We start from the raw sequence: 23,103 nt of genomic DNA on the forward strand, positions 1-23,103 counted from the left end.
CACTGTTTCCTGGAACCTACAATCATGGACAAAAGTCTTGGGACAAATTTGCACTTTTGGCGCTTTTGCGTACACGCCAGGTGCGAATACAACTTCACCTGCCTAACCTCGCCCCCCACCCCCCATACAATGTTGAAAACTAGTACGTGCAATTTCACCTGATTTTCAACATTGTGTTGGGGGGGGGGGGGAGGGGGGACAGCAACCCGTTTATAAAGGATATACCAGCGTTTTCTTCACATTTCAGTTCTAAAACACAGATAATCCATTACATTACGTAAGTGTCCCAAGGACTTTTGTCCACGATTGTAGGTCTGCAATGCATGCAGAGCACCTAAGTGTCAGGAAATAATTTATTTTCTTGTATGTCATAAAATTATCAAAAAAAATCAGACAATGTTTCTCTGCATATGCAAGGTTATAGAAGGACAAGGACAAAGAAAAAAAATTCAAATCATGTTCACTAGTGTTTATTATGGGATAGTTGGGTGACTATATGGTGGCCTACCATGAATTATAGCAGAGCTCTGGCAGCAGACTGAAGTAGGCACTTATAGATTGTGCTAGCAAAATTTTTGGCATAATTTGGAAAAACAAGCATAATTTTTGCACTTTTTGTAAAAGTAGCACTGGTAGCATAATCAGCATATTTTAAAACTTTTTTGCCAGGAACATTACCAGAGTCATGACTTGCTTGGACTGTAAGATTGATTATTTTCAAGTTCTGTCCATGGTTCAGTCTTTTCAATTTTGAAATGTCCTGGGAGGACTGGGGAGAAGAATAGCACAGTACTGCATCATTTGCCTTACAGGAAAAAAACAGACATGTTCACAGCTTATTTCCATATGTGCCAAAACAACCAAAACACTAAAAATTTAAAGAGCCCCGCAGTGCTCAATTGAGTAAATGACGGTAGAGGAAATAGTGAAAAATCATTCATGGTGTACACTAAGCTGATGACAGTCAGTTTTCGTAAACTTCAAGACATATAAAAGCTCAATGAGTTTGAGGAGCAGATCGCCAACTGCCCATTGTTCACACTTCATATATTTCCAGTAACTTTGGACAGCAATGCTAACTTCTTCATGAGATGATGCAAGATAGAGGTCTTCCATGCGTGGAATCATGCAGGGTTTCTCATTGTCCATTCCAACCCCAGCCTTGACATTGCCATCTGTTGGAGAATATTTCATTTGAAAGTCCAACTTCATACTGTTAATATGTGTGTTATACGCTAAAGCTTTGTATTCATGTTGGAAGCTATAACTTATAATTTCAAAGATCTCTATCAATCTGTTTCCAAGCTGTGTTTCAGACCAGTCATCTGCTTCAGTGTAGAAGTCCATCATAAACCATGTCACAGTTTTCATGTAGAAAGATGGAATCAAGGTGTCCTCACATAAACTACAATTGTTTTTGTTAACTTTTGGCAGGAAACTTCTTGCCACATGTTTTGCCAGTTTGTAACAGTCTGCAGCCAATTTATTGCCATGAAATTTGTATGGTTCTATCTGAAAAAAGAAGCGTCCTGCAACGAGGGGGTTTCGACTGATTACTCCTACAACCCCTGTGTTCATTCGAAGGCACTGGCTCTGAATGAAGGAAAGATGCAAAGCATGAGTATGGTCAGAAATGTAGATAGTCTGGAGTCGCTCAGCATTGAGAGGAATCCCAAAACATACATCAATTGACAGGATAAAGCCTGCATCTAGTTGAGATTCGCATTGTAGATGAAGAGTCAAAGTTTGATTCTTGAGAAATACTCGCATCATATGTAAGTCACTTTCCTCTCGCATTGTCCATTCCAGAGGTAAGTGCTTTTTCAGTGTTTCACGAAAAACCTGGAGCAAATAGGCATTTGTAAGATAGTGTCTGTAGGATAAATCAACAAAGGAAAACTGACCTAGGAAGGAAAGGACCTCATCGCGGATGTTGTTGTGAAGGCGTGTTTGTATCCCAAGTTTGATGTACAAAAGTTCTGTCACATCTGAATCAGCTAACATAGGGAGGGCAATCGTGAAATCAAACTCATCGGGCTGACCAATCTTGGTACCCTCTGCCATACTTCCGGTTTCTATGATGTAGCACTTGGAAAATATATCGTGCTTTGTCTCCAGTTCTGAGACAGTATTGTTCATTAAGCTTCTTACCAACTGCTTGATGTGCTCAGTTTTGACCAACCGATCAATACTGACACTTGGTAGCCACTCTCTGATAGTCTTGTTTAAGACTGATTGAGCTGAAACTGCAGATTGAAGTTCAGTTTTCAAGTGGTGCACCTTAGAGGTGCTAATCTCTTTCACCTGTTTGGGAGCTTTATCCATATTCATAACTCCCATGTCTTCCTCTGACTCTTCAATTTTGGTCTGACTCTCTTTACATTTGACTGTTCCTGAACCTTTTTCGTCAGACTTTGCTTCCGTGGTTTCCTGTGCTCTCACCATAGTACTGTATGTAGTGTCCTCTTTTAGACCAAAGGCATCAAAAACATTACTGGAAACAGCATGATCACTCTCACAGCTTGGACCTCTCTCAGTTGCTCTAGGTCTAAGCACCTCACATTCAGCTGACTTCTGAATGCTTTTCAGACTTAGTTCCTTGGATTCCTTTTCTATATTTTCTTCACTGTACACTTTATTTTGACTGACAGGTGTCACTTTCTCTGAACTCTTCTTCAAACCCACATCAAAGTCAAAAGGAGTGCTTTTATCGTCAGTGCAGGGCAGCTGAAGATTCTCCTCAACCACTGTATCGCGTTTGCTGTTTTCGTCCGTCTCTTTCAGTATTCTTGGGGTCTCTTCTGCAGTTGTTAAATCTGTTTCATTTCTGCCACTGTCACCAGTTGGGGAGTATTTGTCACCACATATTGAAAGAAGGTCTTGCAAGTCGGATAACATGTTGATACTCCTTTGCAAGATATCAGTCATGGCTTCCATTCCTAACGGTTCAGTGGCTGCTGCTTCCATGTGAAGCATCGATTCCTTGTCGGCAGCTTCACGAAATAACCTGCTTTCACACGAGTCAATCGTTGCATCTAACGAACTGCTATGATCTGGGTTTGACATCTGACCTGGCTGATTATTCTCACTGGTGCAACTAAAAGGTACATCAATTTTTTTTTCTCGATTGAACTCTGATGGACTGTCTAAATAATTCACCTGCCACATTTCGTACGGCCACACTGGTTTGGTAACTAGTGGTTTCGTCACATTTTTCGGTTCAACTTTGACGTCTTTTGCCAATCTCGCTTTCCATCGTTCTTCGACCATCTCTGTTTCAGCTCGCAGTAGCATTAATACTTCGGCATCGAATGGATTGAATGGCACTGAGTGTTTCGCTTCCGCCGATGCTTCCGCCATCTTTCTGTGGACGAAGGAGAGAGCTTGGATTCTAGCAAAGCTGAGGTCGCGAGGTGCGATGGGAAAGGCAACTCGTACCCAGAGTCCACGGTGTATCCACGGTAGAAATTACGGTACGAACGACGTTTCGACCGCTCTACGGTCATTTAAATGTGGACAGTAAAATAAATAACGTATATATTTATGTTGAGAGAGATAATGAAGTAAAAATATGTGCTAAAATATCAAAAACGAGGGTGTTAAAAACAAGTAAAGTATGCAAAAAAAATTTAAGCATGCAAAAAAATATTTTGAACTGAGAACTTTCGCACGAATTGTGTCAGATTGTACATTGAGACTCGGTTTAAGTTTCTTATTAAGGACCGTAAGCACCGACGACGACGAGCACAGAGGATTCCCTCTTACTGCGCTACTGTGCATGCTCGACTCGTCCAGCTGAAGTTCAGAGCCGACGAAGCATGGTTAGCGCTAGTCTCCTCCGCAGCCGTTTTTTGGGATGTCACGCAACGCTCCCCCAAAGAAACATGCGTGACATCCCGAAAAACGGCTGCGGAGGAGACTCGGTTAGCGCTAACTGGAGTTAAATACCATGAGAACCTATAGGTTTTGATACATCCTAACCAATGATGACCAAGCTTCGAGAAACTCAGTCCAAGGCCCCGTTTCTCGAAGGTCCCGAAAAGTTTTCGCACCCGGAAAGCCATAGCAAACACTCGAGCCTTTTGATTCATGATGGGACGCACGCCCGGGGGGGGGGGGGGTACTTTGGGAATTTCTGGGTGGGGATGTGCCGCCGGGACCCGGGACCCCGGATGGGGTACTCCCCTATATGGGCTATATAGGTATGTGCCGCGGGATAGGGTATGGTTTTTTGAGGTTCTCGATCCTTAAATAGGATATCATTTTCGCCCATGTTGGCATGTTAGATAGGGTGCCTAAATTGTATCAGCTAAAATAGCTGGTTTTCACATGACATCACCAAAATTCGAACCACAAAACTATTGATCTTCCTGAGATTTTACTTAAATGACGTATAAGAGCAGCTGAAAACTAATATTCATACAAATTTTCTCTCCGAATGGGTTCTTGGTTTTGTGATACACTACGCTTGAATTTCTAAGCTTTTGCGTGACGCGGCATTTACATGACGGCCAAGTGAGCTGTCATGATGTTTAAAAAAGTGACTTATTTCGGGGAACTTGGCTATCTGAACAGTTCATGTCTTAGAAAAAGTATTATTTTAATGTTTTAGAGTTCCTCGAGGGATAAATTCACGCTTTAGCAGCAAAACTCAGTGACAGATGTTTCTGTTGGTTTCCGGCCGCCATGTTGGTGCCCATACGGACGGGCACCAGCATGGCGTCTCCATACAAATCTCTATAAATTTGGGTAAAAAATTTCTCCGCATATCTCGCATAAAAAAATTGCTGTGACCAGAATTTTGGCGAGAGTTTTTGCATATTTACCTTCTTTCATTTCCCAGATTCTGGACTTTATCTGTTGACCGGTTTTGATTTTTATTTTGATCTATTTTGAATTGCGTGACACTGAAAACCAGCAATTGACCCGTTCAAGCTATTTTGAGTTCTTGTTTTTCCCTTGCATAGGGTGTCATTTTTCGGGTTTGGGCCTTAAATAGGGTATCAATTTTCGTTTGATTCATCCTTAAATGGGGTCAGGGTTTAAGACCCTTCGCGGCACACACCTATCCGAAATTTATGGGAGTACCCCCTCCCTCCCCGCCCGGGCCTGGAAGCCTTAGCCTATACCAGAGCTAGTTCAGCTGAATTCTGCGACACTGTTGAGGCTGATTTGCGTACATTTAAACTTGCCGATTTAATTTTTTATATTTTTGAGTGGCAATTCCTGGTTTCCTTACTCTAGATAAAATCTTCAACCAACCGGTCAGTTTTCTGAAAAATGATACCCTATTCTAGACCCAGACGCTCTGATTTATATACCCTATCCTAGAGTAAACTGCTTGAAAACCATAACCTTCACAGCGGCACATACCTATATAGCCCATATATGGCAGTTTCCCCACCCCCCTCCCCCGGGGACGCACGGGGCTTCTACTGTAAGTGCCGCAGAGCAATGGTAGGAAATTTTCCTAGCATTCCTTACATACTCTCGCTAGGGTTCTTTGTCTTGCGGCCAGGGAAGGCGTAATAATCTGTTTCAGTGACATGCCGATGATATTAAATAAAAAATAAACCAGAAAGGACCGATGGAATATGAGACAAGCTTAAAATGAAGTCACGATATTAATAGTGCTTTAAAAGTAAATAGTGCGTTCGAGTCATTCCCGATGCTTTCAAATGATGGTGGACTCCACCGACGCCCATAATCTGGAACCAAACAAGGTCATTATTTATCGGATCACGTCTAAACACACGCGAAGAAAGACTTGGGCAGGAAAAAAACGTGAGCGGACAAAACCGGGGAATGCCGATAAATCAAGTGATGAACGAATTACACAACATGAACCTTCCTCTGCTTCTCCCCCTGAGCTAAGTTTAGATCTACGAACTGAACTTAAAGATACCAACTGAAAGTGCCTACGAATGGATGTTGAGCACTGCGAACAGACGTAAATGTCTTGTTTACCCAATGAAAGCCATCACAATAAACTCTGAGCTTGCATCGAGATGCTTGTCCGGGCGCAAAGGAGCGTTTGATTAATTCATCTAAAACAGATCTTAAGGAATAAAAACCCAGATGATCTGGAATACTTGTCTGATTATGTCGTTGGCAGTGGGAGCCACGAGCAGTATTATCACGCTCGGCTATTGAAGTCATTGTGTAGAAAATATCGCACAATTACACAGCCGAGGGCAAAAAAACAACAACAACCGCAAAGCGCGAGGAGAAACTTAGTACATGGAGCTAGGATAGATTGTCAGTGCTTTAGGTGACCATGCACGGCTACCAATGGCTTGGCCCATCGCTTGGCCAATGGCTCGTACATGCAACGAATCGTAAAAGTCCGTAAGTAACGACCTCCGAAAGAAGTGAGTCTACCCCCCATCCCCTGAAAATAGAAGAACTAAGGTTCAAAAGTATAATTATTTTTCCAATCAATAACCTGAATAAAGTACGATAAACTGATGACGATTCAACTAGGGAAGGTATAGCTTATTCCAGGAGGTGTCAGAAACGCCCTGGTAAAACAAACCCCGCCAAGTTTTCATCAAGTAACAAGAAGGTACTAACAGGAACTTCCTCTTCAAATTGAAATTACTAAAATTGACAACTTTGCACCATTTTTAACAAGAACGCATAAAAAGAACGTTCAATCATATTGAAATTAAAACCTCGACCAGAGCAGTCAAACATTTATAAAGCGGACTAACGTAGCAGTGTATCATAAACAGTGAAAACAGTTAAGGTATCTTACATCACGGTCTATATATAAAGTGCCCACCCATGTGCAAGCGACATAAATTTGAACTGGAACGAAGAATTTCAAAACGATTTATAAGATTGTACAAGACAAACATCCAGTAAAAGATGATGAATCCAACTACCATGAGTCCCTGAGGCCAATCCCATTAGGGCCGTTATCCAATGCTAATATGAGAACCAACTACACGGTTAATGGTTTTGGTACGACCGCAGAGTCGACTGCAACCACTGGCTACTGTTAAGTCTGACTTTGTTTATATTAACTAAAGACTAAACCAAGCAAACTATACTTAACTGTGTTAATGTGACCGCGGCCAATATTATTCAAAAATTTATACTCGCCGAAACTATCTGTAGCTACTTGATCAATTAAACACTTATTTTCTATCAATAATTCATCTTTTAACACTAATACCCTTCTTTTTGGAGTTACTATCATTCTACCTATCGCTTTCGTGAAAGAGTACTGAAAGTTTCTCCCAGACATGAAAGATTATGATTACTAAGTAAACAAATGCGACTCAACTCTAATATGGCAATTTATTTCAGTTTTGAATATTTAAAATACATATGTACATTTGGATAAAGAACTAAAGTTACTGTTCATATTCAAATTGAAGAGAAGAAGCGTACTAACTCAAAAGCGTAAAAATAGATTCCAATCGACGGCTTTAATTTGCAGTCAGCTGATCGCTGAATGAAGTCATCAATGACTTGAACAAAAGATTCCACTAGTTCCATCCAAATTTAATGCAATAAAATGTATTACCATCTTGTTTCTGGAAGTCTTGAGAAGGAGGTCTCTGTCTTAGTCTGTGATTTATGTTTTTTTCAAACTCATTTGCGAAGCGGCGCTAACTTTGAATTCCTGGTTGCCGAAGGAGAAATTTTAAATTTCTGAAGGTTCAAGGAATAAATGTTGGCTTATAAAAGCATAACGGCTCCTGTACAACCTGCACTGAACACATGCCAAGTCTGCATGTGTTAGCTTACGTGAGGAAAACAACTGCCGCGTTTCCCGGCTTGTATAACACCGAAAGTGAAACAACAAAGCAATTTCAACGGGTTTCGTCAATTGTAGGAAATTACGAAGCTAGATTTTCGACACTTAAAATCAATGATAAAATACAGAGCGCAAGAAAGAGCTCAAAATGAAAAACGACATACCTTGAAAACTAAAAAGCAGGGGGGAAAAAGTGAAACTCTCTTCGCCACGAGCAAAATGGCCGACTTCACTCAACCACTAACTGGTACCCGATCTACTCAGTAGACCACGTAACAAGCGCTTGGCTCTTGTAGACAAATAACTAAATAAATAAATAAATAAATAAATAAATAAATATCTCGGGTGACGATCTAGCGTGGTTTACACTTCGTATAAGCCACACAAAAATGGACAGTAAGTTAGGATGTTTTCGAATTGCCCAAACTCCACGTTGTTTGCCCCCCAAATTTTACATAAGCTATTGTTCCGAAATGCTCTTAGGAAAATATGCAGACCTCTCGAGAGCATTTTACAACAATAGTTTATGCATAATTTTGGGGGCAAACAGAGTGAATTATGGGTAATTGGAAAATAGAGAATGAAAAATTGATCTGTGGCATGATGAATGAAAATGAGCAATCTCATTAGTTCCATCAGAATTTTTTTTTTTTCAATGTGGTCTTCTTCAATGGATTTATTTTACAAATGTTATTTTCACCAGTTTGCTTCTTAAATCGAGCGCTTATGAATTCATTTTGGGAACATGCTTTATTGAAATATTGTTACGAGAGGAAACAGTAAACTGTATGGAGGCGCCTCCCTTGGTGTCACAATTTTACTGTTGAATTGCGTGCTTAACTTCTCCGTACATGATTTTCAAGCAGCCACGAATTCAGGTTTATTTACAAAGTCGTATAAAGAACCATTATAAATGGAAAATAAAGTATCTATTCGTTTGTCAATGTTTATTTTCATGTGAGGTTGCAGAAAAAAGGACTAACATAGCTTCGAAACTCTTGCGAGTTCAATAATATTTATAACTTATATTAACCAGTGCAAATGTTCAAAGAGGAACAACTTTTGGAGCATTTGTAACAAAGGGAGCATTCAACTGCCATGTTATTAATGACGGCTTGTAAATCTGAAGCAAGAAAACTGTGTTCAAGATTGAACTTATTACACAAATGTTTAGTGAGGAAATTACGCTCGTTTCAAAATGTAAGCAATGACTACACGAACGTGATGGATTGCACGAGCTATTCACAGGTGTTCAACGAAAAATATTGATGACTGTTTCTCATGGAAAGACAAAAAATGATAAAACTAAACAATTTAGAAAAATAATAGGAAATCATGATGTAGTTGAACTAAAACCGCTTAAAGTTACATTTGCAAAAACAAAAAATGTAGCTAAACGTTTTCAGCTTTCACCTTTAAAAAGCATTAATGAGACTGCTAATTGTTAGTGAAACCTATATAAATATACATTTTCTTTAACTGAAACCGAAAAGATATATTTTATCGTTTCATTAAGAAGAAGCAAATTCGGATTATTGTCGTTTGATAACAAAGCCAGTTTAAATTGCAGGCAGTTGACGATGACTATACATTTGGAATATTCCGTTCAGTCTAAAAGGTGCATTCGTGTAAACGCTGACAACATGACACTTGACAGACAGTGAAGATTTTGGATTGTTAATCATGGCGTCATAAGGTTCATTTATGTTTGATTAGTTGTTTAAGCTGTCTAAATATCCAAAACACTAGTTGGAGGCGTTTCTTAATTAAGTTTGTTCAACTGCGCTCAAACAAAACAATTGTGATATTATCGGGCGTTCTTTCCTTGCTGATTAGATTAAATGAATGTTAATGAGTTTGTCATTAGCATCTTTTGTAAGTCATTCTTTGGGGAAATTGAGCTTTTATTGTTTTTACCTTTACATTTCGCTTGCAGCCCAAAACTTGAAAGTGCCTTTAAAAAGTAAGTTTTTACAAAGGGCTGAAAAAACATGATTGTTCGTCCATGTGTTTTCCTGCTTGGTGTTGCTGTTGTGAGTTGGGCCTTAGGTAAGTGTTGGAATGATATTACAAGAAATGGAACGTTATACATTATTCTTCAACTTGTGAGCAATATTTGTTTTTTGTGAGAACAAAATCGGTCCTCTTCAGTTTAGATCGTACTTAAAGCAGTACCTTAACGCGTGTATTAAAAGCTTCGCAATACACCGATTCCAGAAAAAAAACCGGAGGTTGCACCGAAACGAGGTTTAATAGCCCTCGCGGTAAATATTCAAGCAACATGGTAAACGAAGAAGGGAGGTCAATCTCTCTTCTGATGATATTCCCGGCGTCAGTGTGAACGAAGAACAGATTGAAAAATTGACACTTAGCCAATTGAAATTCTGGCTTAAAAGTTGCCCTATAAATTAAAGTGGCAAAATAAAGAAACTTTTGGAAAGATATATTTGCCATCCTTCGATTTTCTCGATCTCTAATATGCGAAAAAACAACATGTTCTCACCATTTTTATGGCCTGAAAGAACTTTATTCATGGTCGGTTTAGGAAAAAGAATCTGAATGAAATGAAAATTTTAAAAATCTACGACCCTGACCCGAACAATAGCTTTACTAAAGCTAAAGTAACTTAAAGTAGTAAAACTGATGAAGCAAGAGCTCGAAAGAACGTACGGAAGTAAATTTAAAAATTGTTCTGGATATCGGGAATATTGCAACAGAGCATCCAAACGTAAACAAATTTCCTAAGGCTGATTCATTTTTCGCTGACGACTTCAGTCTTCTCAAGTTAGAGAACATCCGATCTCTCTTCATGAATTAAGAATGGCTGACTGTTAGGATCGAGAAACGCCGGTCAACCTCCCATTTGACAAATCGCTCATATTTTGCCTAAAGATACCCTTAGGTGACCTAATTCTAAAAATCATATTTAAAGGTTCCAGCGAATTTTTATTTTTCAGAAATTCGCGAAAATTTGAAAGCGCGGTCAAAGTGCGGTTTTTCGTGTAATGAAATGACCGAAATAAGGTGCGAGGACGAAGCGCTGCTTAAGTCTTAAAATAAACTCAATTGACTTCAAACTTCACACAAATGTGGAACAACCACTCTAATTTATTCCTCGCTTTAAACTAATCTCAGATATGTTGATATAGTGGTTTTACGAACCATTTTAAAAACAACTATGAAGCGTGTGAAAAATAACGGCAAATTATAGGTCATGTTTAACAGCATAAAAATGCATCTGGTACCTCACTTTCCGATTATTTTACTTTACAGCCTTAAAATATCATTATTAAAGATATACCATGCCAAGTTTCATGCTCGAACTCGCAGTATTTCCCATTGTGAAAAACGAAAATCTATGTCAATGTGTTGGGCGCAAATAACACAATAATTATGCACGAACCAGAGACAAATCAATTTCAATGGCGAAAGTGAAAGGCTATCATTAATTAGAATCCCGTCAATTCACTGCTATCAGGAGAAACATAATGTCCACTGCATAAAAACTGTTTGCAGACGTTTTCGAACCATTGCGCGTTAACTTTGTTTAATTTCGTGTCCGCCGTCATGTCTAGTTTGTCATCGCGTGTATTTCCTTAATGTCAACAACACGTGAATTGTTGTCATAACAAACGCAAGAGATTTCCTGGAACCTTAATGTTTTCGATTCACCAAAACGCTTTAAGTTCGTTAAGACACAATCATGGGTCAACTTGGAATGCTTTTTAGCATCAAGGACGTTAAAGGACTGTAAATTAATCGAGTTGAAATATCTTGAAGCAAATCAAAATCGCGCCCTTATTCTAATTTGGTAAACAGCCGATCTCCGTTCAAGTTAGAGAAGTCGAGAGGTTAATCCGGCAATGTACTACCGGTACAACAACAAAATCAAACCGAGGTCATCAAAAGTGTAAGTTTAAAAGTGTAGTGGCAAGTTCCAAATAAATTTCGCCTATATAAATTGGAAACAAGATGTGAAACGGTCGGACCCGAAACAAATAAACAAAATAATAATACGACTAATTTAACCCGCAAATGTTACAGAAAACATACCTAAAAGCCGTCGATTCCCCTCGATACCACTCCGCATTGCCTTAAAGAGCCCAAGCTTTCTGCTGTAAGAATCAGGGGCCTCATGAATCTGTATTTGTTATATCGGCAACCATGCTGCGTGGCTGATATTCGAGACTCAGTAAAAGTTGTCACACAACCGTACGAGCAGCCCAGTCACGCTTTCACTGCTCTTGCGCAAATGTTCAACATTTCGCAGTTTACATAAACCGACTACAAGTTTAAAGTTGTGACAGTAGATTGAAATGCGCTTGTTAAAGCTGTCCTATCGAGGAACAATTATTTCTTGTTTTTGAATGGCTCTTAGTTGTAGCTACAGTCGGGGAGGGGGGAGAGGGTATTCCCGGAAATTTCGGATATCTGTATGCCGTGGAAGATTAAGTGGTCTCCAGCTCTTAACGCCAACACTGAAACACTAGATGATTCTCGAAGTATCACAGGGGTCACTAAGCTAAATAATTTTGAGTGTAGCTCCGATGAGTCAATTAACCGTTGGCGCGCACATTGCATTGACCGTAGACAGGTGGAAAAACAGTTAAACCGGAAAAGCCTGTTGCACATTGTAATTTAGCGTTGTCCAACACGCAGTCGGTCTGGTTGTAATGTTAATCGTATTTGAGAGAATCTCAAGTTTAATTTCGACACATACTGGGGTGACATACTGCTAGATGGGCGTGGCCGGGAGCCACGAGTCAAGTCAGTCAACTCGCCATGCTTAACCGAGAAGAGTGACTGCGACCTTAACATCAGTGCCATTATCAACGGGTGTGACCGAGGAAGCGTCTGCTGAGGTTTCCATAGATTGTAACCATGCACGGTAGGGGTGTATTGATGTCTTCAAGGCCGCTGCATTCGTGTCTTTTATAGGCTGTCTACTTTAGAGAGGCACTTGTCGCTGGAGAAATGTACTCAGTCCCTGGAAAGCTATTTCCTTATGGACTTAGCCAAAATGTGCTACAAACCTTGCTTGGAGCAGGCGTTGGCGCTTAACTCAAAGCCACAATAGGTCACCAGGAAGCCCTCGTTGTTTTAAAAAAGGTTTGGGCTCTCAGGGCAGTCAGTGACAAGCAGCAATCGTATCTTATGGCAAAATTCCGCTTTGGTCAAACGACAGGCCGAAAGGTTGACGCCGAACTGGTGGCGCGGGAATGCGCAGTGTCCGGGATCCTTATAATATTCGTCTTTTTCAGGTGCTAGTTTTTCTCTCACCTAAGTGCCGCAATGCGCCAAAGTGATCCTGATGAGATGCATGTTCAGGCATCTGAAGAGGAGAGAAATTTTAGTCAGGCAAAGGAAGTTGTAGAAATACTCCAGCTCCAGCATCCTTTGGTACACGACCAGCAAGACTTCTGTGCCTTGGCGATGGAGGGTGACCTAAAGAACCTGAAACTGTGTATGCTACCGTGCGGGTGCGAAGACATGGGACTAGATATACCTCTCCCACTCGTGCGCGGAAAAGCTCCAAACTCAGCGCTTCTGAAGTATTTTATTAACAACTGCACTTGGCGGAAGTATTCTTAGGAACTGCCGGTGTTTGACTTCTTCGGTATTTAGCAAACACCTCTTACGGGGGGGGGGGGGGGGGGGAGGTGAGGGGGAAGGATCGTTAAATTTTTGTAGAGAAGGGGAGGGAGTAGAGGAGGAAGACACTTAAGAGGAAAAACTAACCGCCGAATCGTCTCGACCTCGTTCCCAGGGTCTCTCATCTCACCACCCCCCTCGAGCGAGCTCAGCATCAGTTCATTAGAATAACACAGAGGCCTATTAGGGTAAAGCGTAGGGAAAATCTGCAGTCCTTCCACTAGTGGCTCACTATCACTCTTCTCGGTTAAGCATGGCAAATTGACTGATTGACTCGTGGCTCCCGGCCACGCCCATCTAGCAGTATGTCACCCCAGTATGTGTCGAAAGAAAACTCGAGATTCTCTCAAATACGATTAACATTACAACCAGACCGACTGCGTGTTGGACAACGCTAAATTACAATGTGCAACAGGCTTTTCCGGTTTAACTGTTTTTCCACCTGTCTACGGTCAATGCAATATGCGCGCCAACGGTTAATTGACTCATCGGAGCTACACTCAAAATTATTTAGCTTAGTGACCCCTGTGATACTTCGAGAATCATCTAGTGTTTCAGTGTTGGCGTTAAGAGCTGGAGACCACTTAATCTTCCACGGCATACAGATATCCGAAATTTCCGGGAATACCCTCTCCCCCCTCCCCGACTGTAGCTACAACTAAGAGCCATTCAAAAACAAGAAATAATTGTTCCTCGATAGGACAGCTTTAACAAGCGCATTTCAATCTACTGTCACAACTTTAAACTTGTAGTCGGTTTATGTAAACTGCGAAATGTTGAACATTTGCGCAAGAGCAGTGAAAGCGTGACTGGGCTGCTCGTACGGTTGTGTGACAACTTTTACTGAGTCTCGAATATCAGCCACGCAGCATGGTTGCCGATATAACAAATACAGATTCATGAGGCCCCTGATTCTTACAGCAGAAAGCTTGGGCTCTTTAAGGCAATGCGGAGTGGTATCGAGGGGAATCGACGGCTTTTAGGTATGTTTTCTGTAACATTTGCGGGTTAAATTAGTCGTATTATTATTTTGTTTATTTGTTTCGGGTCCGACCGTTTCACATCTTGTTTCCAATTTATATAGGCGAAATTTATTTGGAACTTGCCACTACACTTTTAAACTTACACTTTTGATGACCTCGGTTTGATTTTGTTGTTGTACCGGTAGTACATTGCCGGATTAACCTCTCGACTTCTCTAACTTGAACGGAGATCGGCTGTTTACCAAATTAGAATAAGGGCGCGATTTTGATTTGCTTCAAGATATTTCAACTCGATTAATTTACAGTCCTTTAACGTCCTTGATGCTAAAAAGCATTCCAAGTTGACCCATGATTGTGTCTTAACGAACTTAAAGCGTTTTGGTGAATCGAAAACATTAAGGTTCCAGGAAATCTCTTGCGTTTGTTATGACAACAATTCACGTGTTGTTGACATTAAGGAAATACACGCGATGACAAACTAGACATGACGGCGGACACGAAATTAAACAAAGTTAACGCGCAATGGTTCGAAAACGTCTGCAAACAGTTTTTATGCAGTGGACATTATGTTTCTCCTGATAGCAGTGAATTGACGGGATTCTAATTAATGATAGCCTTTCACTTTCGCCATTGAAATTGATTTGTCTCTGGTTCGTGCATAATTATTGTGTTATTTGCGCCCAACACATTGACATAGATTTTCGTTTTTCACAAAGGGAAATACTGCGAGTTCGAGCATGAAACTTGGCATGGTATATCTTTAATAATGATATTTTAAGGCTGTAAAGTAAAATAATCGGAAAGTGAGGTACCAGATGCATTTTTATGCTGTTAAACATGACCTATAATTTGCCGTTATTTTTCACACGCTTCATAGTTGTTTTTAAAATGGTTCGTAAAACCACTATATCAACGTATCTGAGATTAGTTTAAAGCGAGGAATAAATTAGAGTGGTTGTTCCACATTTGTGTGAAGTTTGAAGTCAATTGAGTTTATTTTAAGACTTAAGCAGCGCTTCGTCCTCGCACCTTATTTCGGTCATTTCATTACACGAAAAACCGCACTTTGACCGCGCTTTCAAATTTTCGCGAATTTCTGAAAAATAAAAATTCGCTGGAACCTTTAAATATGATTTTTAGAATTAGGTCACCTAAGGGTATCTTTAGGCAAAATATGAGCGATTTGTCAAATGGGAGGTTGACCGGCGTTTCTCGATCCTAACAGTCAGCCATTCTTAACAATCGGTGCGAGAGAACAAGACAAATCCTTGAGTTCAAACGATGCTAATCAGAGTATCAAACAAGACCACGATCTACTCGCCAAGAATGGTACAAACAAGGGTTCGGTACAGTGATAGCATCAATGCGTTACAGGGTAGGACGCAAATCACAAAGCTGATTCATTGGTGAAATCACCAGTAAAATTATCAAAGAAGTGTAACAAAGACTATCAGCCACATGCCATGAAAGATGGCCTTGAATATTAGCAAAAAGTAATGGACAAGTACATTGAAATAATGCATCAACAGGGATAGACGAAGGTACAACTAACAAAATGCTTTTTTTTTTGTACAAGAGAAAAGGGAAATTTTTGGGGTCCCCAGCTGAGCTGGTTACAGACTCAAGTAAGAACAATCTCCATGAAATCATTGAAGCCAAGAATGTCATTGTTATGGATGGTGAGACCCTGAGAGATTGCCTAATAAAATCAATATGCATAATGTTTGATACTGGTAAACAAGAGTCATATTTACTTCAGTTTATGAAGTGCAATGTACAACAACTACTCTTTGTTGTGAACAGACTTGGAATGTCCTGGCTATAAATTGGAATGGCATGAAAACTGATTAATTCCTAAGTTGATTGAAGCTGATGGGTATTCACACCTGTATTCACTACTAGCTTTTTTGCTAGACTCAGATGCCTCGCACCTTTTCGCTCTACACAGAGCTCGAGATTCCTCATCAACTTTTGTGCAGGGAAAACCGAGGGTACGGCTCCCAGTTTCAATAGGTGTACTCAGTTTAAAATCACTTGGCAAGAAGTGTTCGGAACAACAGAATATATTTCCTACCGAGGTAAAACAGGCAGCTCCCCTTTTCATAAGTATTTCCCACTTTTTCCTTCTTTGTTTATCTGGCTTGTCGAAGGAAACTCAGTCGTGGAAGTAATAAATCAGCTCGGTTTTTGCTTTGATTATGAGAGTTTGCAGCAGCACAACACTTGTGTCCAACTTTTTTCCTTACCACATTTGCTCCAGACAAGTTGCTCTAACCTACATACATTCGAATTTTTTCGTTCTTCCCCAACATTTCGTCCGCCATTTTGAAAGCTCGAGGGCTATTAAGCCTCGCTTGCATGCAACTTCCGGTTTTTTTCTGGAATCGGTGTATTGATTTATCTTCTCTGTTTTAGTGCAACCTTCAAAAAACTTGTAATCTTAAGACCGCAAGGACATTATTGTTGATACTCTTCGTGGTTTTTTTTTTTGTTACATCAACTTTTCTGACCTTCCTCTTTGTAACTAAATTGCTTTTTTACTGTCTTTCATGTTAGAAACATAATAATAATCACTTCCCGGAAGAACCTTTCTGTATCATTAATAACATGATATATTTATTACCGTACGTTACTAAATAAAACAAAAACAAAAACGATCTCAGAACGTCCTTTCAATTCAAAATACCGTAAATATTAACAGTGAAGATGAAAAACTATATTATATATGATTTAGAAAATTTAAAAGAAGCAAAATTCAAAATAAATTTAGTGGTCAACTGATAGAATAGAATACATTTTCTAACAATTAAGTTTCCTTTAGGAAGAGAGTTCCGGAAAATGAAACAAGAGCACGTTCTGCAACACGTTGCTGGATAATCTTAACTGTGGCACATTTTATGTTCAAAATGATTTTTTTTCTACGGGGTCTAGTTCAAATTAATCCAACATTTCACCCTTGCTGTCGCTTTCATATATTTTTATTCCTTAAGCCATGCATTAAAGAGAAATCTCACTGCAGGCTTTTCTTTGAGGCAAATAACGGTTGGCAATTTTCAGATGGGGAATTGGAAATGATGATGTTGATGTAAATTAGTTTCTTAAGATCAGGAAAAGTCACAATGAAAAACCAATTTACAACACAGGAAAATTGATTTTATCGATTTTTTCTTCTTTTTACCAGCGTGAACACGAAAAAGATAAACTTTTGCAGACTGATCAAAAACAAAATCCGGCCGACAAGAATTCGTAATCGCCTTCACCCTGCTGCAAAATGTATCACGTTTGATTTTAGTTTTCCGCTAGCGCTGTTGCTGAACGAAATACTCCCTTTGCTAAATGATATAATGAGCTTTAATTTCCTAAGGTAAAACATTTAAGCATCTCTGCGCTTTCAAGAAAAGAAACTGATGAGCAACTGTAACGTATCTCCACAGATCATGAAACTTTGTTTTCTACACTAAACGAGAAATATCATTTTTAGCTGTTAGGTGAAAACGACTAGAAACAAAAAGACTCTATTAACAGTTTTGCGTTTGGCTGTTTAATTTTCTATATTGCAAACGAAACAAAAAAAAAAGTATAAAATAACAGCGTAAGAGCAATCGCTAGAGAAATTAATTATACTCAGCGCGAATTTGGAGTAAATACATATATACTGACCAGGTATATAAACTTTTTGTTATCAATCGTACTATCAACAGAGTTTGTCTCAGTATGCGTCTCATTTTACGTCCCACTAGGTACAATGACCCAAGAAAATAAGATCAATGCACACATGTAATTTCTTGAAATAACCGTTTTTCGATCCAAATATTCTTGAAAACACGCTTGATTATTACCAAAATATAACAGATTTTATTCATCAAATTCCTCATCAAATTTTGATGCTTTTTGCTCTACAGTTAAATCCAATCTGAATGGAAATTCATCCTAAATGAATCTGATGATTTTCTCTTCAAAGTCTCACTTGGATGCAATTTGGTAGCTTATTTTGAGAGCTAAAAGCACTCAGCTCTAAACAATTTGGCGAAATTTTCAAGATCGTGTGCGCGATGGCATCATCTTAATTTGTGGGTCCGTGCTCTTATTGTCATTGAAAAATTGGTCACTACGCTGAGCCTGCTTCAAGAAATTTGACGGCAGGTATTGCAAAACAAATACTATAGACAATCGGCGTAGGTAGCTGAATGGTTCACGCCTTAGGAAAGAGCTTGCAACTAAAGCGACAAAAATAAAATTAAAGTATAGTCGGCAACATTGCGCCCGAGTTGTGCGCAAATTTGCGGATGACTGACCAAAGTTCAACGCCAAACAGTTTATGATTATTCAATATATCAGCTGGTTTCACAGATTTTTTTTTTTTTTTTTTTTACTATTGCAACAATAACTTTACATTACAATACAAAAATTACCTGAACTAGTAACAATACAAGTGACTAACATTTCTTCCGATACTTACTCTTCTTAAGTACTAACGTAACTTACGATTTAAAGACACGGCCAAACAATTAAAGGGTGTCTTCTAATTTCAGACATCGACGAATGCCTTGAGAACACAGCCAAATGTAACCAGTATTGCCACAATTCGGTTGGAAGCTACTTTTGTAGCTGTCTACCGGGATACAGACTTGGCTCGGATTATCAAACTTGTCTAGGTAAGAAACTATTAACTTCATTCTGAATGTTTCATTGTTGGGTCTAATGGATTAACGTACAGTGAAAAAGCTGTCCAAGATACTATGATGCAAATTTAGCTTGACAGTTAAGGCATCGTGTTAAAAATCAAAAAGACGGAGACCTTGTATTTTTTTCCTCTGGAGTGGAATGCACTTAACATGCAAACAGACGTCTTTTAAGGGGATTGCTCCGTTTCTTTACAACAATAAATGAAGGAATATCGATAGAATAGTTTGACATTTCAAGTGTAAAACTTGTGAGCTAGGTATGCTTAATTAACTTGTTATTCCATCTTACTGTACTTTTAAGATATCGACGAATGCTTAGTGAATGACGGTGAATGCAGTCAGCTTTGTATTAACTCGGATGGAAGTTTCGAATGTGGATGTAATAGCGGCTACCGACTGAAGAGTGATAAAAAGAGCTGCGAAGGTTAGCAACTAAAATATTTTACAGCTGCAGTTATTCAGTGCTTCCGGACACAAATATCTTATAACCCTGTATAACCGTTATTCTAACCGATCGATTTCAGAGATCATGGTTGTTTACCTTTTACCCAAAACAACAGAAATATCGGTCAGACTGTGAATGGCAAGACAATTTTGGCTCGAACGACCATTAGATTTTCGAAATAAACGGAACGTTTGAAAGGTAGTCCAAGATTTCCAACCAGAATTTCCGAGCACAAACTGTGCTTTCAATTTACAATTCTCTACCGCCCTCTTGGAATTATAATCAGGTCGAACTCGTTCCAGTCTCTACCACAGCGTATCATATGATAGGCGTTCCTAGGAAGAATTTCTAGGAAGCCCCCTTCAGTCCTTTTTTTATTCAATATTGTTCTTTTTTCACTGTTTGTCTTGTTGTTTGCCTTTTTGAAGATAATCATAAATTAAAATAAAATAGAAATAAATAATAACAATGTTGGTCAGAGATAACGTAACACAACGTCTTCAGTTTGATTTGGCTTGGTTATTGTTATTCGACGAACAGCTAGTGAAATTTTTATTTTTCTACGCGTCGAAAATGTCTTTAAGATATCAACGAATGTCAAGAAAACACCGATGGATGCTCTCAGCTTTGCGTTAACAGTGACGGAAGTTTCACGTGTGGATGCAACAGCGGTTACAGGCTGAAAAGTGACCAGAAGACTTGTGAAGGTGAGTAATCAAAGTAATCCAAAAAACGGATAATGAACTTGTCTATCACAAATTAAAAGACATTTTACAATTGGCGTCTGTTTTTGGGACATCGCAATTAACTTGGTTGTCAGCTTACGGTTGATGTAGGAGGATAGTAGAGGGTTAACTGTAAGTACAAAGCTGGGTTTAAGGGCCCATTAACCGATTCATGCGCGCGCTCGCGCGCGTTGCTAAGGAGGTGAAATTTCACTTCCGGTTACTTACGTCAGCCTGGGCGCGGAAAATAACAACTCAAAAACTTGCAAATTCGCTTACATTTTAGAAGTTTTTCTTTGTGTTTCACAAAATACAAAGCAAAAAAAAGTACAAGCAAAGACAAAATAAGGGAAAGACAGATAAACAAGAGCAACAGAAAGGGAAAAACTAACTCCGTGTGGCTTTGTATGATCTTACCGAAGTGCGCTGGTAGTGTAAATTGCGCACGCGCTGATAGGGTAACTTCCAATATCTATCGGGCGCACTTCCGGTTTCTTTAAATGCTAAAGGAAACGCAGTTTTTCATGAAATCCGGCCTTTTTCGACGAATTTCGATTAAAGCCAATGTTGGAAACATAGCTATGCATTCCTTTTTCGAAATCATGCTTTTTTCAGAGAATTACGAATTTTTCAATATTTTGAAATGCTTTCAAAATCTGACCTTTTAGAAATGAAACAAAATCGATGCATAGCGTAATGAGGATTTAAATTAAAATATTAAATCAATGAAAAAAATCCCGATAAAGTAATTTGCCTGGGAGCCTTCGCATTTTTCCTGTATTAGTCACATGACCATGGGCGTGGCCTGATGACGTCATCACTAGTGTTACTGATCGGGAAAAAGTTAAAACCCATGAAATAACTCTGAACTAACTAAAAATGATGAGGTTATATGAGAATAAATTTTCCTTAGCAACGGCTCGAAAAGATCGGTTAATGGGCCCTTAAGGCACCCCTTGGTTAAACTCTATAGTGAAATGAGTTGATAAACTTGCACCTTATTCACTTAGAAATTTATCACAGAGTATGTAAACTTGAATAAGCCGTTCCGAAGTCTTTACAACAAAGATGGTCTGCATGAGGGTGCTGGAATCTCGGACCTCGGTTATCAGATAAGTCTGGGGGCAATTTCTCTGCTATCAGTTAAATTTCAGCCCATTTCTCAGATATCAGTGAATGCTGCAACCCTCGGATCTCATTTATCAGCAGGCAAGCGCTTCACCTCTATGCCATACAATAGGTAGACCCTCTAAGACGCTGTACATGGTAGCCATTTATCGGGAAGTGTTTATTCCCTAGATATCGACGAATGTTCAGAGGGTATAGATCAATGTGACAAGTCAACCACCACCTGCAGCAACTCAATAGGAGGTTACTCTTGCCCATGCCGCTCTGGTTATAAAGCATCCTCGAATCCATATAAGTGCAACGGTAAATTCACTGTTACTTTTTATATTTAGGTAAGCTAAGGCAGCCGTCATCAGCCAGATCCTGGCCAGCTTACTGAAATCCATTGAAGACCACCTTTAGTCGTCACCATCTCTCCCCGGCATACAGAGCACCACACAGGGCTTCCGGAAATACTACCCTTCCACTTTTCTTCTTTCATCCCATCCATTTCAGATCCCCCTCTCACTTTTAATACTATTTCTTTTAACTTTTTCTCCTTTCTATTGTTCCTCTGCAATTGGGAACCTTACCTGGTCTTTTGATCCACGCGTGGCCTTTGAATCATCGCCTCTAAGAGTCTTTTACAAGACTTCCCAAATTAAAGCGAACCAATTACTTTTACTGTTAACTGTGATTGATAGATATCGACGAATGCAGCACAGGCACTCAACAATGTGATCTATTCTCCACTACCTGTTCTAATTCACCTGGAAGTTATTCATGCAATTGTAAACCTGGATTTGAACAAGACACCCAGTTCAAGTGTAAAGGTACGTATTGATCTCAAAATTAACGCTTATGCGGCAATAGTGTTCGTTTTGACTTAATTTAATACAGCAAACTACTTGCCATAGGACAGTCATATTTTCGTATAAATCACTATCCCTGAATATGTCTTCAAAAGAAAAAGAGATCTATATTTTGGTGAGATATCAGCTTTGTAAGATTTGACTATTAAATCATTACATTTCTTGCATCTGGGAATCTTTTTCTACTTTTTTGAATACATTTTTGTTTTGATTTGACATTTCTAAACTGAAATTGATCCAAGATGATGAACATTTCGAAAAGTGGCATCCTTTAGATCCTTTACATGAAGTGACATTTCGAAATGTAATATCATTTACATGAAGTGACATCCTTTTAATGAAATTACATGAAAGCATAATTGACACGTGATTTTCACTAAAGTGTACAAGTCATAATCATTCTCATAATCCATCAAATATTATCGCTCCTGCGCGATAGGTCTAATTGCGTCTTGTGACTGAATATTCCCCAGTTTTTGCTGAGGAATACCCGAGTGATGTTCCCCAATTTTCAAAACCGCGCGTGTTGCGAAAAATATTTGAAGGATAATGAACACCATAGCCTCCATTTGTCCTTGAATATTATTGCAAATTCAAGATGTTGAGCAAACTTCGAACGGCCAAGCTGACTCTATCCGCGCAATACTATTTACGTGAGACAAGCAAATGTCTATTATATTTGTTCCACTAATTTATATTCACACCGCGATAAAATCGTCCTATATTTTTACCTTGGTAATGATGTCAGCAACATCGAAACGTCGTCGTTGTTGATTTTGTTGATTTGTTTGTTTGTTTATTTGTTCTCGTGCTGTTGTTTTTATTTCTTTTGAGAGTGATCAGGGCCGTAGCCAACCAAGGCACTT

General features: G+C 39.2%; 1 protein-coding gene and 1 long non-coding RNA gene across 2 annotated transcripts; one reads left to right on the plus strand and one right to left on the minus strand.

The window, feature by feature from the left end:
- Positions 1–63: 63 nt before the first annotated feature.
- Positions 64–3,481, minus strand: LOC145498174 (uncharacterized). Its single transcript, XM_081478059.1, has one exon. The coding sequence runs from the start codon at positions 3,358–3,360 to the stop codon at positions 934–936; it is 2,427 nt and encodes an 808-aa protein (XP_081334185.1). The 5' UTR covers positions 3,361–3,481; the 3' UTR covers positions 64–933.
- A 15,873-nt stretch (positions 3,482–19,354) lies between these two features.
- Positions 19,355–22,053, plus strand: LOC145497580 (uncharacterized). The gene is made up of 3 exons (XR_014050702.1): positions 19,355–19,512; positions 20,118–20,240; positions 21,558–22,053. It is a non-coding gene; the product is annotated as an uncharacterized LOC145497580 (long non-coding RNA).
- The last annotated feature ends 1,050 nt before the right edge of the window (positions 22,054–23,103 follow it).

This window comes from Orbicella franksi, chromosome 9, assembly GCF_964199315.1.
Source record: "Orbicella franksi chromosome 9, jaOrbFran1.1, whole genome shotgun sequence".
Classification (NCBI taxonomy): Eukaryota; Metazoa; Cnidaria; class Anthozoa; order Scleractinia; family Merulinidae; genus Orbicella; species Orbicella franksi.

Coding starts and splice junctions, on each gene's coding strand:
- LOC145498174 (XM_081478059.1), bottom strand. CDS start 3,360: ATGGCGGAAGCATCGGCGGAAGCGAAACACTCAGTGCCATTCAATCCA.